The sequence below is a fragment of the Cetorhinus maximus genome, chromosome 7, assembly GCF_964194155.1.
Source record: "Cetorhinus maximus chromosome 7, sCetMax3.hap1.1, whole genome shotgun sequence".
NCBI lineage: Eukaryota > Metazoa > Chordata > Chondrichthyes > Lamniformes > Cetorhinidae > Cetorhinus > Cetorhinus maximus.
In genome coordinates, this window is record NC_135885.1 from 33,118,064 (window position 1) to 33,136,158 (window position 18,095).

An 18,095-nucleotide genomic window follows, 5' to 3' on the forward strand; every position below is an offset into this window, starting at 1 on the left:
GCATGGGCCAGAACAGCCCTGAAGAACGTGAAATATCAGAACCGTGCATATGCAGCCAGTTCCTGGCCGGCGCAAGCATGAGAGGCCTGAAGTTCATTGGGACTTGGAGTTTCTGACCTCCAAGATAAGTTTGGGTTTCTCAACACACCTGATGGAGTCAAGCCGGGTCCTGATAAAGTCACAACTATCTTTGAGATGGAAACTCCAAAAGAGAAGAAAGAGTTGAGAATTTTCCTTGGAGTATTTCAGACCATGAGTTCTTTCATACCTCACATGTTAAAACACACAGCAAACCTATGAGAGCTGATGAGAGAAGGTGTCGAGTACCAGTGGTCAGAGTCAAGAGAGGAGTTTCAGCATACTCAAAGAAGAAATATGCAAGGAGACAAGTATGTCATACTATGACAGAGAGAAACCTGTCACTCTGCAAGTGGATACTTTAACAAAACGACTGAGAGCAGCCCTGTATAAGAGGGAAAAGTGATAGTATTTACACTCAAAGCTCCAACATCAATAGAGACCAGATATGCCAACATAGAAAGAGAAATTTTGGCAATTGTGCGTGGAATGTGAGAAATTCCATACATATCACTATGGTAGAAAGTTCGAAGTGGAGAGGGAGCAAAATTTGCTGGTGAAGCTGAGACTCCAAGGTCATACATCATTGAGAAATGAGAAGGATTAGAGTCCATATTCAACCTCTACCTGAGCTGAAAAAACAGAAAAGATTATCAACAGCTCCAGTAACATTACTAACCAGCGAGACAACATCACCAACAAGTGGTACAACATCACCAATGTCACTAACAAGTGATACATTAGCAACATAAAGCATGACTCCTACAACTCCAAGAGAAACATGCACCACCATTGCCTGTGCAGTATGTTGACTCACCAATGAGATTGAATGAATGCCAAATGTACAAGATGGAGGCCCAATACCCTATTACTTAAGCGATACTGTGAATTATGTTTTGAGGAAACAAGCTCTAACAGACTAAACTAAAGATGTTTGGTTTATTTATAAAAGTCAATTGTTAATCTTCTGAAGTTTAATCAATATTTTGCAAAAAGAATTTAATGATTGGATAGTATTGATGTAGAGGCATTTTTTTAAAAGAAAGGGGGATGTTATGTTATTATTTGTAAGGAGTAGGAACTAATTTTTATGCAAATAGGTATCCAAGATGCCACATTCACTGCTGCTTTGCGGACAGGTGCTGAGCAACAATGTATCAGTCCACCAGATATAAGAAGAGCTGTAAGATATACACTCAATGAAGCTCCAACATTTACAATCCAATAATACGATTATTTCAAACATATGGGAACCAGAAGACATAACAGCCGCCTTCCGGCCTCTGTTCCAATCATGTCCATGGGAGGAAGGCCCATGGACTCTTGAGGTCCTCATCCCATCACCACCAATGCTGGTGTTCACCCAATGGCAGGTGGCGACCCACATTGCAGGAAGCCTGAAAAGTAAACCCTGTTGGGGTTGCTTGTGGACTTGTGGGGTGGGGTTGGGCAGGGCGGTGGGGGTCCATTGTTCAAAGGCACAGCACCTGATTGAGGGACTCGGCATCAGGAAAGGGAGAGCCACACCCCCCTGCCCTTGCTTTCGAACCCCCTCCCGCAATCACTGGCTGAGCCAGGAATCCTGGGCCTTAGGTGGGTGTAGTACTGGCAGCAGCCACCACCTCCCCAGTGGCACCGCTGAGCAATGAAGAACTCTAGATCTCTGATTGGCCGGCAGCAATGGGCAGATGAGAGTTCCACCCCATGATTGGCACACAATTCGGCAGGCCTTCCCAAAAAGAGGTGACGTGGGCTCTTGTTGAACCTGTGTCCTCTGGTTACCAACTCTCCTGCCAATTTCTTCCTATCTTAGGGTTGTCAACTCCAGCAGGTCATTCTGGGAGATGTCAGCTTAAGTGATGTCACTGACAGATTTCTGAGTGAAATTGGGATTATTTTAAAGCAAGAATTTTGAACAAAAGATGAAAAGAATTTAGCAGATCATCAGAGGCACGAGACTTTGCCTTATTTATTTTAATCACCTGGTGATTCAATGCCACTTTCTGAGCTGGAGCCGGAGGGTTCCAGACACAGACTCCTGCCGGCCTGTCCTCCCCAGGATCATCAGCTGCAGGTTGGCAGCGGTGGGCTAGCGGCTCCCGGTCATGGAAGTGGAGTGGGGCTCACTCTTAGCCCCTTCCCTGGTATCATGGATTCCGCATTCTCCCTGCCCCTCGGCAACCTCTCAGTCGGTGCAGCTGGGACAGGGGCTGGAGCAATGGAGCCGATGGTTCCCTCCCAGTGTCTCCACTCCCATGTGGAAGTCTGGCTCAGCATCCATGCGGGTCAGGACCCTACTGGAAATCATTCTGATGTGTTCAGTGGTGATAAGGACGATTACAGGTCTGCTGTCAGTAACTTCTCCGCTCGTTTCTCCTGCTTGTCTGCAAAGGCAGACAGACAGGTACAACCCTTTACTCGCTGTCCCTCTTATGGTGACTTGCTGCTGTACTCAGCCAAGTTCATTCACTTAGTTACATGCTGCCCCGATAAAACCCTATCAGAGAAGTTCAGGAACAATGCATAGACTTCTCGCTACACTTGACTATCAAGGTTAACAGATATTGAAGTTAATCAGACTGATAGTCCACTTCTGGACTTAAGCATTTTACTGCCTGTTAAAAGATGAAACCCATTCCTTTTGTGGTGCTGTTATTTTCTTTTCAATTTAAGAGAATTTCTTAACTGAGAATGCACAATGGCGTCAAGTGTGACCCAGAAGACTGAAGCTCAAAGTAGGGTATCATCCTTCAATGAAATTCAAATGATGACAAAGACACCATTCTCTCCTGAGCTCCCACCAATCCCTGACCTTCTATTTTGCTCCATCAACTCGATCCCCTCTTGAACAGTAGAAAATACATCACATTTCTACTTCTCTTTAGCTCTGAAGAAGAGTCATAGGGACTCGAAACATTAACTCTGTTTCTCTCTCCACAGATGCAGCCAGACGTGCTGAGTTTTTCCAGCATCTTCTGTTTTTTTTTTCAGATTTCCAGCATCCACAGTATTTTACTTTTATCTTATTTTTCATCAGCTTGATAATAGCTGCTTTTTCACTCCTCACTCAGCCACAGCTACCTTTGTCATTCATGTTGCAGCAATGGGATCAAGTCCTGTATAATGAGGATTGAAAGTAGCTTATGGTAAGTATCTTCATGTTGTAAACTGATTGCCATTTGAAGAATAAATGAAAATGTCCTTTTTATTAAAAAAACTATGATGCTGATGTCGGAATGTGAAAATGATACCATTCTATAAGCACATGTCACTGATTAATGATATTAAATGTGCAACTATGGATATATAAACAGCCAGAATCAGTCTGCATCACTCTGAATCTATAATATCAGTATTAGTATTAATTACTGTGCTCTTTTTGGAAATTTTCAGCTCACCACCATGCCAACAAATTTTTCTTCTCCACATGTTGTGAAATCCAATATTCTTCGCTATGGTGACAATCCCTAGAAATGTTCCCTCCCCAGTATTACCAACTCTCAGAAACAAATCCCCCCCACCACAACTACTAGAACAGCACACCAGGCCTACCTAGCTAAACTGAAGGATCTCCCTAAAATAAAAACAAAGTACTGAGGATGCTGGAAATCTGAAATAAAAACAGGAAACACTGGAAAAACTCAGCTGGTAGCATCTGTAGAGAGAGAAACAGAGTTACTATTTCCAATCCAATATGGCTCTTCTTCAGAACTGAAGAGAAGTACAAATGCGATGGGTTTTATGTTGTTGAAGGGGGGGGGTGCAAGTGGAGCAAAATGGAAAGTCAGGGATAGGTTAGAGGGTCGGGGAGATTAAATAACAAAGATGTCATGGAACACAAGACAAAGCGAGTGGTAATGATGATGATAAAATCTAAAGCTTTGGGCCAGAGTAGGTGTTAATAGCAGAATGAAGGTCAGCACTGTCTGAAAGCAAAATAGCAGAATGTGTTAATAGCAGAGAAAGGGTTGAAGCCATCTGAAAGCAAAAACAAGAGAACAAGATACAGACTGGCATTTCTGGGGAAAAATTCAAAATGGAGGACAGAGTTCATGCTCTGAAGTAGTTGAACACAATGTTGAGTCCAGAAGGCTGTAAAGTGCCTAATCATGCTTTTGCTTTCACATAACACTGGTGCTGCCAGACCTGCTGAGTTCCTCCAGCATTTTCTGTTCTTGTTACTGAAGAATGTTCCACTGCCATCTGCCACCTCTATAAATGTTGTTTGTTTCGGCTGTCCCAAAATTACACTGTCTATTGCTGGACCTCCTCTCTGCCTGACCCCCTCTATTCCTCCATTGTGGGCGTCATTACCTGACCCAAGAAAATTATCAACTTTAATTTCTAAAGAAAATATCGGCTGTTAAGGCAATGTGTTTTTAGTAAGATGGAAAATGCATTGTAAGATAGAAAGTAAGGAGAAAAAAGAAAAGCCAGTCAGCCATGGCTAACAAAGGCAGTTAAAGATTGTATAAGATTAAAAGTAAAGACCTATAAAGTTGCCAGAAATTGGAGTAAACCTGAGAACTTGGAGCATTTTAGAATATAGCAAAGGAGGACCAAGAAAAGGATAAAGAAAGGGAGAATATAATATGAATGTAAACTAGCAAAACACATAAAAATGGACTGTAAAAGCTTCTATAAATATGTACAAAGGAAACATTTAACCAAGACAAATGTGGGTCCATTACAGGTGGGAAATAGGGAAACGGCAGTGAAGCTAGACGATTACTTTGACCAGGATTTTCAGGATGCTGGGGTTTCCTTTTGCACCATCCGAAGAGTCGGCATGGAACACATTCCCGCCGATGCTGCCTACCCCGCAGTGATTTCACACTCCAGTGAGTATTAATTGGCTGGAGGCAGGAATTCTACCCCTCGCTTGGGAGGAAGTCCCGCATCAGAGAGCTGCCGGCCAGTCGGATTGGTCAGTGGCTCTGTAGCTCGTACAGTGCCAGAAAGTACAGTGGCCAGTACTGGGACTGCGTGCAGCCCCCAGAGCCACTTAAGGGCCTCAACTGGGGCAAGGGCGGGCGGGCTGGCCAAGGCCTCACCCATCCCAGCATAAAATTGCAGAGAGGTCAGGAGGGCAGAAGCCCATCCGAGGAATTTTATGATCAGTCTCGATTATAAACCTGCTGGCAGAGGAGTGTAAAATTCTGCGCTTTTAGTCTGTCTTCACTGTCGAAGATACAAAGGCCATGATTTTCGGCTCGGCGAGCGGGCCCCGCACCCGCTCGCCGAGGCACAAAATGACACTGGGTGACGTTGGGCGGGCATCCCAATGTCACCGCGCATCATTTAGATTTTTAGTTTGGCTGCACATCCGCCGAACTGTCAAAGGCATATTAAGGCCATTGAAATATCAATTAAAGTAATAAACTGAGCTGCCCATCCAACCTTAAGGTTGGCGGGCAGGCAAAGAGCCCAGGCGGCCTTCGCGTTTTTCATGGAACCTCATCCACGGGCAGAGTGAGGTTTCATGAAGGGTTTATAAATTAAATAAATCTTTTCATTAATGTTCCTTGACATGTCCCAGCTCATGTGAGGGGACATGTCTTAAAATATTTTCTTTTCTGCATTTAAATTTTTAAACCTTAAACTAATCTCCCTAAGGCACCTCTGTGCCTCAGGGACATTTCTGCGCTCTTTTGCGCGCATGCGTGAAAGAGCACAGGCCCCGACTCTCACTCCCCCCACCCCCTGCCTGCACAGGGAGCGCACAGCGTTTCTGGGCGCATGTCATGCAGCCCACGTAAAATGGCAGCATGGACCCAATCGGCGGCGCCAATCGAGTTTGCGCCCACTCCCGTCCGTCCCCGCAAAACCCCCATAATGGGGGGAAAATTCGACCCAAGAAATCTCCCAGAATTAGAGATCCAAGGGACTAGGGAGAATGAGGAATTGAAGGAAATTAGTATTAGTAAGAAGGTTGTATTGGGGAAATTAATGGGACTGAAGGTTGCTAAGGCCGCGGGATCTGATATCCTATATCCCACAGTGCTGAAAGTGGTAACTATGATGATAGTGGATGCATTGATGATCATCTTGCAAAATTCTACAGGTTCTGGAATAGTTCCTGCAGATTGGAAAGTAGCAAACGCTACTATTTAAGAAGGGAGGGAGAGAGAAAATGAAGAACTACAGACCTGTACAGACCAGTACAACAGTAGTAGGGAAAATGTTGAAATCTGTTATAAAGGAAGTGATAAATGGACACCTGGATAAAAGTGATCTTATTGGGCATAGTCAACATGGATTTATGAATGGGAAATCATGTTTACTGAACCTGTTGTAGTTTTTAGGGCCTGTTACTAACAGGATTGATAAAGGGGAGTAGGTGGGCATAGCGTACTTGGATTTTCAGAAGGCTTTTGAGCAAGTTCCCCTCAGGAGGTTGGTTAGCACAATTAAAGCACATGGGATAGCAGGTAATACACCGGTATGGCAGAAAACAGAGGGTAAGAATAAACGAGTCATTCTCGCGTTGGCAGGCTGTGACTAGTGGGGTACCACAAGGATCAGTACTTGGGCCCCAGCTGGTCACAATATACATCAATGATTTGGATGTTGGGACCAAATATAATATTTCCAAGTTTGCAGATGACATAAAGCTAGGTGTGTTCTGAGGAAGATGCAAAGCAGCCTCAAGGGGGTTTGGACAGACTTCGTGAGTGGGCAAGAACATGGCAGATGGAATGTAATGTGGAAAAATGTGAGGTTGTCCACTTTGGCAGAAGGAACAGATGTGCAGAGTATTTCGTAAATGGTGAGGGATTAGGAAATGTAGCTGTACAAAGGGGCTTGGGTGTCCTCATCAATAAGTCACTGAAAGCTAACATGCAGGTGCAACAGGCAATTAAAAAGGCTAATGGCATGTTGGCCCTTATCGCAGGAGGGTTTCAGTACAGGAATAGCGATGTCCTGCTTCAATTGTACAGAATTTGGTTAGACCGCGCCTGGTGTACCTTGTGCAGTTTTGGTCCCCTTACCTTAGGAAGGATATTATTGTCATAGAGGGAGTGCAATGAAGGTTCACCAAACTTGTTCCGGGGATAGTGGGACTGCCTTATGAAGAGAGACTGGGAAAACTGGGCCTGTATCCTCTAGAGTTTCGAAGAATGAGAGGTGATCTCGTTGAAACCTACAAAATACTTAAAAGAATAGGCAGGGTAGATGCAGCTAAGATGTTTCCCCTGGCTGAGGAGCCTGGAACCAGGGGATGCAATTTGAAAATATGGGGGGAAGCCACTTAGGACCGAGATGAGGAGAAATTTTTTTACTCTGAGGGTTGTGAATCTTTGGAGCTCTGTATCCCAGAGGGCTGTGGAAGCTCAGTCATTGAGTCTGTTTAATGCAGAGATTGACAGATTTTTAAATACCAATGACATAAAAGGATATGGGGATAGTGTGGGAAAAAGACATTGGGGAGAATTTTCTCCCCGCCGGGTGGGACGGTTGGGAGTGGGCGCGGGCGGGTATGGAGCCGATCACTGCCCGCGATTGGCTGCGCACCGCCATTTTACGTGGGCGGGCCAATTAAGGCCTGCCCAGCGTGACGCGCGCCCGGTAGCACTCAGCGCTACCCTGTGCGGGCGGGGGGAGGAGGGAGAGTCGGGGCCTGCGCACTTTCGCATCAGAAGTCTCCGAGGCATGGAGCTGCCTCAGGGGGATTAAGTTCAGTTATAAAGATGGAAAAAATAAAAAAGTAAAATTATTCAGACATGTCCCCTCATGTGACAGTGTCACGTGAGCTGGGAAATGTTTACAAATTTTCATTAAAAAATTTGTTTGTTTAATAAACCCTTCATGAAACCTTATCCACCCGTTCGTTGTAAGATAGAACACCAGTCTTCTTTAAAGAAAAATGGTCCATCTTAAAAACATTATTTCAGGGCTCCACAGTGTCTTGCAATACCATCTAGAAAAATACGCTCTATATTTTACAGCAAAAGTTGGTGGAATTGGAGACAATGGATTCATTGAATGAGACGCTGGTGAAAAGTCATCATTCAATTCCAACTGCAATTGGAAGGTAAGTTTATTGTGTATTCATATTACAGGATCAGAAATCTAATTAAGTAGTAGAACTAACTAGCGGTCATACTTGCAAGGGATTCAGAACTGAAGGACAGCTCAAAAATTATTGCTTGGAATACTTTGAATATTCTGATCTGCATAATTATTTATGGTTTATTTTGGTTGTCGATGTTTCATCTAAATTTTGTAACTTTCCAGTTGAACTGTAGTGAGATCATTTTTGATCTAAAAATAGTTAATTCCAATCAAAAATATATTTTGTGGAATAAGTCTACATGAACAACTGTTTCCTTCTATTACCTTAAATGTAGATTAGAATATTTCTGCTTTGAACACTCAAAACCACGATTTTCCATCAGTAGAATTTTTCTTTCATGTGCGGAATAACACTTTTGGCTATAATTAATTAAATTCGGGCCTAGAAGTTACCCTTTCTGTTTTGAGGTGTGCTGTGATTTTTGAAAAATTATGCAATCTGCGAAGAAGGAACATTGATGTCTATAGCAGAATTTCTGGTATGTATTCTCATCATTCTAAGATCTGAGTTAGAAATGCTAACTTGAAAAATCTACCGCTTCATCTTTTAATTCTAACTTGGCTGAGTGTATTTGAATTAAATAATATTGTTGGTTTTCAGAGCAGGAAAAGGGATGCAGAAGGGGCTAATTTTAATATATTATTCAATAACATTGTGTTTACTTAGCTCAGAATCTGAAGGAAATGGTGTATCACATGAATTGATACATGAATTGAAATTGCCAGAATCCCCATCATCAGAACCTAACTGCAAGAAACGCTGTGTAGATGCATTACAACATAGCGACATGGAACGGATGAGAAGGTAACAGGTGGATTAATTTTTGAATGTAAGAGTAAATGGAAATGAATTGAAGTAAGCGCAACAGAAAGAAATTGCAATATCTTTTTTTAATTCATTCTCAGGATGTGGTGTCACTGGCAAGGTCACCATTTATTGCATGTCTCTAATTGCCCTTTAGAAAGTGGTGGTGAGCTGCCTCCTTCAACCGCCGAGTGGCTTGCTTGGCCATTTCAGAGGGCACTTGAGAGTCAACTATATTGCTGTGGGTCTAGAATCACATATAGTCCAGACTGGAGAAGGACAGCATATTTCTGTCCCAGATGAATTAATGACAATCTGGCAATGTTAATCTATCAACACTACTGGTATTAGTTTTTTAATTCCATACTTAACTGGATTCAAAATCTCCAGCTGGTGAGATATGAACTCAAGTCTGTACATCTTTAGTTTGGGCCTCTGGATTACTGTCCAATAACATGGTCACTTTGCTACCTTACTCGTCCTAGCGATTACAGGCATTTAAGTTGTCTGGGAAAAACAGAAGACGGCAAGGGTAGTTATATATTTTTATGTCAGGAAATTTGAAATGGTATCTTGGGAAGGCAAACAATCTGCTTAAACTCACAAGCAGGTAGAGGACAGGATTAATAATTAGGGTCAGTTATAGGAACTTATAAGACATTGGATTTGTTAGGAGTATAGGCAAATGCTAAAATGATAATAGTGCAAAGGGAATACTAGAGGTGGACATAGCAAAGAATGTTGTGCACAATAATGAAAACTTTAATTGTTCAATATTGTAACAGTAAAAGAATGAGGTGACAATATTACTTGACTGGACAATGGAGCCAGGAATGCAAGATGCTTTCAATAAGGAGCCAGGTGTTAACATCTGAGAGTCAAGTTTCAGTTAAAGCCAGAATGCCAATGCAGTGATCCACAATAAGATTGTGGATGGTAAGGGTCTAGTTACTGAATGAAGTTCAGACTAGCCTGGTGTCTTTGTTTATCTTTGAAAAGGGAAAAAATCTGACCAGCCAACCAGCCCCAAAAGAGTAATATCATTCATGTACAATATAGTGGAAACCATTTCAGTTTATTGGATTCTTACCAATAGCTTAATCATAAATTTATAAAGGTTAGACCCTGTTTTGCAACTTCTTTGAGACTGTTAAAAATAGACTATAACATGTCCTACATTTGGACTTTCAAAAAGAAACCAGAATGTTATTTCAGGTCAATGGGACCACAGGACAAATTTCAGCTTAATGAAAAATAAATATTAAACCATCATAACATAAAAAAAACTTTATTTGAAGAATAATAATCATTTGGAATGACCTATCAGGTACAGATGTAAAGTTAAACATTAGGAGAATTCCAAATACGGTTACATATCAGGCTGTAGGAGAACATTAGAAGGTCAGGACAAATAGCCTTTTCTCATCTTTCAATGTTTCTAATATTCTTGTGTTTTTATTAGAATTAAGAAGCAATTAATGATCTCATTTTTAAAATTTACAATTAGAGAACGCATTAAAGATTGTTGTGACCAGTTACGAGTGCTTCTGCCCTATGTGAAAGGTAGACGAACTGATGTGGCATCCATTCTGGAGATGACTGTGGAATATATGAGATACATTTATGGTAGAATACCGAACAATGTTATATCACAGGTAAAACATTTTAAATGTTGAAAATTATGGTATAAAAGGGTTAAGAATATGCAGATTTTTAAAAGTTCGTTTAAAGTTTGTTTGCCATTTAAAGCAAAATATCCAGTATTACAAAACTGATAAAAACAAAAGGTATTTAAAACTTTACGGTAATAAACAGGCATTTCTTTTTGAATAGAACATGTATTTGTAATCATGACTGATGGTGAAACATACCTCTGTAATGAGACTAGCTATAAAACACTCATGAATTATCTGGTTGCCTTACTCGTGGGCATATATGTATGTCGAACTGCAGGTCAAATCCTATCCCCTGTGTGTTGGAAAGAATGCCTATTGTGATGAACCCCCAAGTAAAGGAAAAAAAAACTCATAAGTTTAAATTATAGATCGGGAGTTCGGAGTTCCCAGCAGGCCTCGGATTTCTGTGCATTGCCGCACATGCACAGGTTGTGTTTTTATTTCAGTTCTCAGGACTCCTGTGCATGCACATTCGCAGTTTATTTTCTCGTCTTTAGGCCGGAAACCAGCCCTGTGCACATGCGCAGTTCATTTCTTTAGCTTTGCAGATCTGGAACTGACCCTGTGCACCTGTGCAGAAGGGAAAGGAGAAGTGAAACTGGAGATCAGGTGACCTAAAGATAAGTGCCATTTCAGGGAAGGTGTTCCAAGGAACAGGACACAGGGAGGGGGACAGGGAGAATGTCCCAAACAAAGAAAAAGATCTCAAACCAGGGAGTGGGGCAGAAACAGGTCCCAGAAGACGGTCCTAGGTAAAGAACAAGGGCAGAGATCAGAAATAGATACTGTTGAACAAAGTTGAAAGGAGCAGAGCAATTGGCTCTGATTAAAGAGAAAACTGCGGGGAGCAGACTTCAAGCAAGGTGGGCTTGAGAAGCTAGAAGATCCGAGGAGGCAGCGAAGGTTGGTGACTCCTTACTGCGGGCCTTTGGAGCAGTGGCGTTCTGCTTGGCACGGCTGAATATTTGAAACTTTGCTTGGAAGGTGAAGCTTGAGTGTACGTGGAGATCCAGGGGAAAGGGATATCGGAAGGCAAGTTTGAAACTGTGGAGGTGGATACTTGTTGAAGAAATCCCAGTGGAAGTGACTTGGGAGAGAATTCCAAGGCAAGTTCTTTGAGCGGGGAGATTGGAAGCCCTTGTTAAAAAGACAGAGATTTTTATGAGGTCTGTTGTCTCACAGTGTAACAAGCATCTGGAGGGGTTGATGAGAAATCCTTGAAATCTGCTTTGGTGGCATCTGTCACTTGTCTTGGGGTGTGGTGTGTCCAATCACAGTTCACCTATTAGTTCACATGTACCGCATGCTTACCCTGAATATTAGAGTATAAGATAGATATTGTGAATTGTGTTTGTATCTGTAAAGGTATAGTTGGGGTGAAGGAATAGTGATTTAAATCATTTACTGGTGTTTATTGAGATCTTTCTAACCTTTTTTGTCTAGTGTAATATAGGTCATTTTTCTTGTTTAATAAAAGTTTTATTCCTTGTGTTATAAGTACACTAGCAGGCTCCTGTGAATATGTTTTATAACTGCCCTCAGTGGTTTCTAAAAAAAACAAAGTTAGGATCCATCAAGCCAGGTTTCACTCTGGGACCTGACTTGTTCAGGGTTAATATCATCTGGGGGCTTGTCCAGGATCGAGACAAATTTGGGTCTCTTGCGGGATACAAAAATCCTTGAATTTCAGTGGATTCTAAAAGGAATGAGTACGTGGAGGTACTGAGCATATGAACAGGATTTGCTGTGAAGTATATTACATGGGTTGAAATTTAAAAATGGCTTTGACTGTTGCTCAGACTTTTCTCAGAGCAGAAGATGTACCATTAGATTATTTGAAATCCTTGACTAAGGCTAAACTGAGAGAGCTATCAGATAAATTTAAGGTAGAAGTAAAAGCAGGATTTCGTAAGGATGATATGATTAATCTAATTACCCAGCATTTGGAATTAAAAGGAGAAAAACCTGAAATATGATGTATCACAGCTAGGGATAGCTAAGATTTAGTTAGAAATGAAGCAGCTTGAGATCAAAAGATAAACAAAATAAAAACTTGATTTGGAGAAAAAGAAAGAGAAATGAAAAGGCTCGAATTATTCGATTACAGTTCAAAACAGTAAACTGTTTTTTTTTGGTTTTCGCTCTTGACTGAAAGATCAATCAACATATTTCAGTAATATTGGGCTGTTTTATAACTTGTTTACCAAGCAATATTTGTTCAGTTTATAGGTTGAAGCTGAAGAAGTCTCCCTGTTGTAATATGAATTTATTCAGATTTTTGCAAAAGAGATCAATTACACATTTGTGTACTTACACCATTAGTTCCAGCAATTTACCTAGATTTCCGACAAAATATAAAATCAAAATACAGAGGCAAAGTAGAAGTTGTCACTGGCATACACTGTATTCTGAAAACAATTTTCCACAGTAAGTGCTCTCAAGACTTTTTCTTCCATTAAGAAGGCTTTTTTCTTAACTTTGACCTTTCATAAAACATTTGAAAAGATGTGGGAGCTGTGGAATGCTGCTGCTATGACTCCCATGTATAAATGTAGTTTCATGTTAATGTAATGGCTCTTTGCAGAGATGACCTGTTTCTCTCTGCTGGCAGCTTATTTCTTCTGTTTTTCTATGATTTTCTTTTTATTGAGGATCAAGTTGAAAGACCAAGGCCTGTAATGCAGGACATAACCAATGTTGAAATGAATAAAAGAAAACGAGGCAAGTCAAGAAATATAATTTGAAATTAATACCTCCTGCACGGATTTCCTAGGTCACCAGTGAAACTAAGGCAAGATTTAACGGCACTTCATTGGGGCTGGCTATATGTCTGGAGTCCCAATATGAATAGACACTCAGTGTTCACAGCTGCTTTCTCAGTTTCCTCTGGGAAGTGTTGATGAGAGTGCTTCTTCTGAGCAATATTTGTACTGTTTGGAAGTGTTCACATAGAGAACATTGGGACATTGGTAGCCTGGTATTCAAAAGTAACACATCAGGCTATCCACTGTGACCATGCCTCAAAATGACACCTTTTCTCTACCAAAGTAGTCACCTTTTTCAAACTTGATTAGATATTATGCTGTAAACTTTGAAAAGTAGAAGAGTAAAAATGGGTCAGAATGAGAAAAGGTCATTCAGCTCATCAACCCTACTGCTTTGGCAGATGATGTTGAGGTTACTGGTGTAGCAAACTTGAGGCAAATTATTGATTTCATGTGTGGAGTTTGCACATGAATACTTCTAGATTGTCAAGTGGAATCAAACTTCAGAATATTCATACATCCTTATAGCACCACTGTCTACTACAGATGCTTGCTCTGCAGACCTTTCTTATCATTTATAGCTCCAGTTGCATAAAAGCCAATGTATCCTGTTATGAGATCCAAACTTACCGTTTCGTCAAGTGGGGGCTGGGAACTACAACTACCAGCGTGCCTTATGTGTTTTATGCATGAGCGGACTGGGAGTGAGTGGCATGTGCGCATCCTAGCTTTTTTGTAGTTCTTCAGGCCGAGGATGGGATCAGTGCACCTGCTCAACAAGAGAATGGTGCAAAAACCCCGATCATGTAATTGGAAAGATTTCCAGGCAGAGGTCCTAGCTAAGAAGAAAGAGAAGCAAAGAAAGAGGCTCCGAGCAGAAAAACGGCAGTGGTTGGCAGACCTTAAGTGGAGAGGGTACGGGAGAACTCCTGGCAATCAAGAAGGCTCAGGAGATGTCCGGAGATTAGAGAAGACAGCAGAAGGTTGGTGATTCCGTGCTGCAGGCCATTGGGGCAAACATAACCCTTTGGAACAGTAGTGTTCTGCTCTGCATGGCCGAATAGCTGAAGCTATGCTTGTGAGTTGGTGCTGGAGTGCAGACTCAGGAATCCAGGCGATTGGAATCTCAGGAGATGAGATTGAAATCAAGCGAGTGGGCCGTCGTTAAGGCCATTTGAGTTAGAGCGACTTTTGGAGAGAATTCCAAGGCGAGATCTTCGAAGGTGAAGTCTGGAATCCCTGATGAGAGACAGAGTTTCAATGAGATTGGTTGACTCAGTGTTTACTGACATCTGGGTGGCTTGTTGAGAAATCCGTGGAACCTGTCTTGGTTGCATCTGCCATTGTGCAGTGTGATGTGTTTGACTACAGTTTGCCTGTTAATTCACACTTACATCATAATAACCCTGAATATTAGAATATAAGACAGATATTGTAAATTGTTTTATTTTTCTGACCTTTTTATAGTGAAGTTTATTTTTTTGTTCAAAATCCGTGGAATCTTGTGGCTTTATTCTCATAACAAGTGTGTTGAATCTCAAACTTTGTCTACTTTAAACAAAATGTTATTGGTCCCTAACCAGATCTTACCAAAAACCTGGAGGTTTCATCCAGGATCATAACTATCCTCTGGAATGTTTGATCTTTTCAGTTTTTTACCCATCCTAATAACCTTTATTCATATTCTGAATTTATTAATCCAACTCATTTTTGAAGGTATTAATCAAGACTGCATCAGCAGCTTTTATTCGAGTTTAGTCACATATACACAACTCTGTGGGAATGCATTCTTCTAACATCTTATCTCACTTGAAGCTAATTGATTTTTAGATGATTAGTTCCCTGCTGAATTAGTTCTAAAGCCTTCAAAATGCCAGGACAAGAAACTTTAATATAGAAATGCACTCCTGAAAGCACCGTGCAATCAAAATGTGAAATATTTATGTGCAATAGCACACAAACCTCCAAACAACCCAACCTTTGAAGCACCACCTGACCCACATGTGGCAGAGTCTGCAGATCATGTATTGAACTTGTCAGCCATCTCAGAACCCAGTGAACCTGAGTATAAACAGGTCATCCTCAATCCTGAGGGACTGTCTGAGAAGAAGAGGAGAAAAAAATCGTCATAAAATGTAGAATGCAATTAAATTATGAACCTGAAATGCAATTTTAAAAAGACCAAAAAAGGATCGTACTTGTTTTCAAAGTTTTCTACCATCACTCTTAAGTCTTCCCTCACAACTGAGAATTCCTAGATTATCCTTGTCATTCTTCTGAATTATTTCAAGTGCATCAGTGTCCTTTTGAACAAAGGAAGCCAAAATTGCTGACATTATCCCACATTTGACCATATCAATAATGAATAAAAGGCTGGTATAACTTCCTTTGACTTGCAATGAAATGCCTTTGAGCGATATTCTTGTATTTGATTAACTCTGTTGATAATTGCTCCACACTAATCAGAAACTTTCAGTGGAAAATCAATAATCATGCCTAAATCCTTTCACTTCCCACCCTCGCTAATAAAGCCCACTCTATTCTGTAGGGATACACCTATTAACTCATTGATCAGTTTTGGCATCCATCAAGATCAACTCTTTACTTCACAGTGCAATGGAAGGATGACTTATACCATTATCAGATTTTGTATTATTTCCAAACAAAATTGTTCTTCATAATTTGGCTCTAAGGGTCTATGTATTTTTTTAACTTGTATCCGTTTTAGGCACAATCTGCCACATGTAGATTGACTTGTCAGTGTCCTACAAATTTAAAAAGAAATATAAACTTGAACTCCGCTGTGATCAATGCTAACCTTCGAAAGCTTTAATATATGTTTCTACTAAATTAGTGTCTCTATTATATTACATGTGCTAGCCCCTTTAAGATGAATAGGTGAATGTCCCCAGTTAAATACTGCAGAGAGGAGTTTTATATAAATGCATTAAGCATTCATGAAATTACATCAGTCAAAGAGGTTTCTAGGTTATAGGCTTAACATTGTTTTTTTTTGCCTGAAATTAATAATTGGAATTTATTTGCTTTTTAAACAATGAAAAAAAATCACTTTAAAGGGCCTTGGTATTCATATGCATATCAATTTTCAAAATAACACATTCACTTATTGGAATGTTTCAATATTTCAGATTATTGAAATCTTTCAGACAAATACAAAATATTGTAAGTATGTATGGAAGCCAAATGATAACAAGTATCCTCGAAAACAGTTAAAACAGAGAATTGGTTTAACACCCAGGTAAGAAAAAAATGAGAAATTGTTTATTGGAGTAATATCTGTTCATCAGTGTTATTTTGTACACCATGATTGGAAGCTATCCTTTGCAGAGGTATCTGCATAGTTGTACCACTACATACTGCAATACTTGTAAATATATACTTTTGGTAGTCCAAATCTGTTCTACTTGTAGTAGTAAGAAAAAAGTTCTATTTTGAGGATATTTAGCCAGCACAGCTGAATAATTTTGTACCACCACGATTCCCCTGGAGGGAATTGGGAACTGCTAGTAGGGCGTTTAGTTTGTAGCTGTAAAACACCTGGAGTGACATTGTTTATTATTTATTCAAAGTTGTAGTTTCCATGGACAGTTTAATGCACAATTGGCTGAAGTTTTGTTGGATTGTTATAGAAGGTTAAAATTAAATGGATGTAGGCTGATTTCATGAAGTAAATTATTATGAGATTGGGGTCATCCTGATAATGAAGAGCAGCTTTAGGACGCTATCCTATCGTATGCTAATTTTAGTATTTATTAATTGATTTCAGAACAGTGTGTGCTACTAAAGGGAGTATAATAAAGTATAGAATAGAAGGTTTGAATTATAATGTTCTGGTTTTATTTTACAGAAAGAGTGTCTTTATGGGCGATACTTCAAAAAAAGTAAAACCAAATGTTCAGTTTGCTCCAAACCAATATACAGAAAATGAATATTTCAACAATCATAAAACAGTCGGTATGAATACTTTCTAATTAAAGATATTGTTATAAAGGGGATTAGGAAGCATTGTGTCTAAGTGCCATGGAGAACAAATGTAGACCAGTTAGTTTACACAAAGATGTAACCGATAAACATGTGGAAACCAGAAGTATAATGAAGAGTAGTTAACATGAATTCAAAAGGGAAAATCGTGCTTGACCAATCTTATTCAATTCTGTGAAGGAAGTAACAGCAGATTAGGGTAATGTAGTAGATGTAGTAGTAGCGGAAATCGCCTGGGAAGTTTAAACTTCCGATCTGCTGGTTCTGCAGCCGAGGACCCACCATGAAAATCTCCGACACTGAGCTCAGGGCAGAGACTTGGGCCAGATAGACGGGACTTATCTGCATACTTATCCTGGAAATGTTACATGGTTTAATATCTAGTCTAACTCCGAGATTAGCCAGAATAAGTAACTGAGTACCACAGCTGACCCCCCACCCCCCAACCAGACCAGTCTACCCACTCTGACCAGACCCAACTAGCCCTGCCAACTAGACCCGACTACCCCCACTGACCAGAGCTGACTAGCCCTGCCGACTAGACCCGACTAGCCCCACTGACCAGAGCTGACTAGCCCTGCCGACCAGACCTGACTAGCCTTGCTAACCAGACCCGGCTTACCCCACCCCAAGTAGACCTGGCTACCCCTCCCACTAAGCACCCAACTATCCACTCACCCAGCCATTCACTCA

General features: G+C 40.8%; 1 protein-coding gene across 1 annotated transcript in view; it reads left to right on the forward strand.

The window, feature by feature from the left end:
* Positions 1–17,392, forward strand: part of LOC144683107 (uncharacterized) — a 41,932-nt gene extending 24,540 nt beyond the window's left edge. The window contains exons 2-6 of the mRNA XM_078546124.1: positions 8,028–8,113; positions 8,822–8,959; positions 10,467–10,614; positions 16,550–16,659; positions 17,269–17,392. Coding sequence (XP_078402250.1) covers positions 8,052–8,113; positions 8,822–8,959; positions 10,467–10,614; positions 16,550–16,659; positions 17,269–17,392 — 582 coding nt within the window. The 5' untranslated portion in view covers positions 8,028–8,051. The remainder of the gene's footprint in view (positions 1–8,027; positions 8,114–8,821; positions 8,960–10,466; positions 10,615–16,549; positions 16,660–17,268) is intronic.
* Positions 17,393–18,095: the final 703 nt, after the last annotated feature.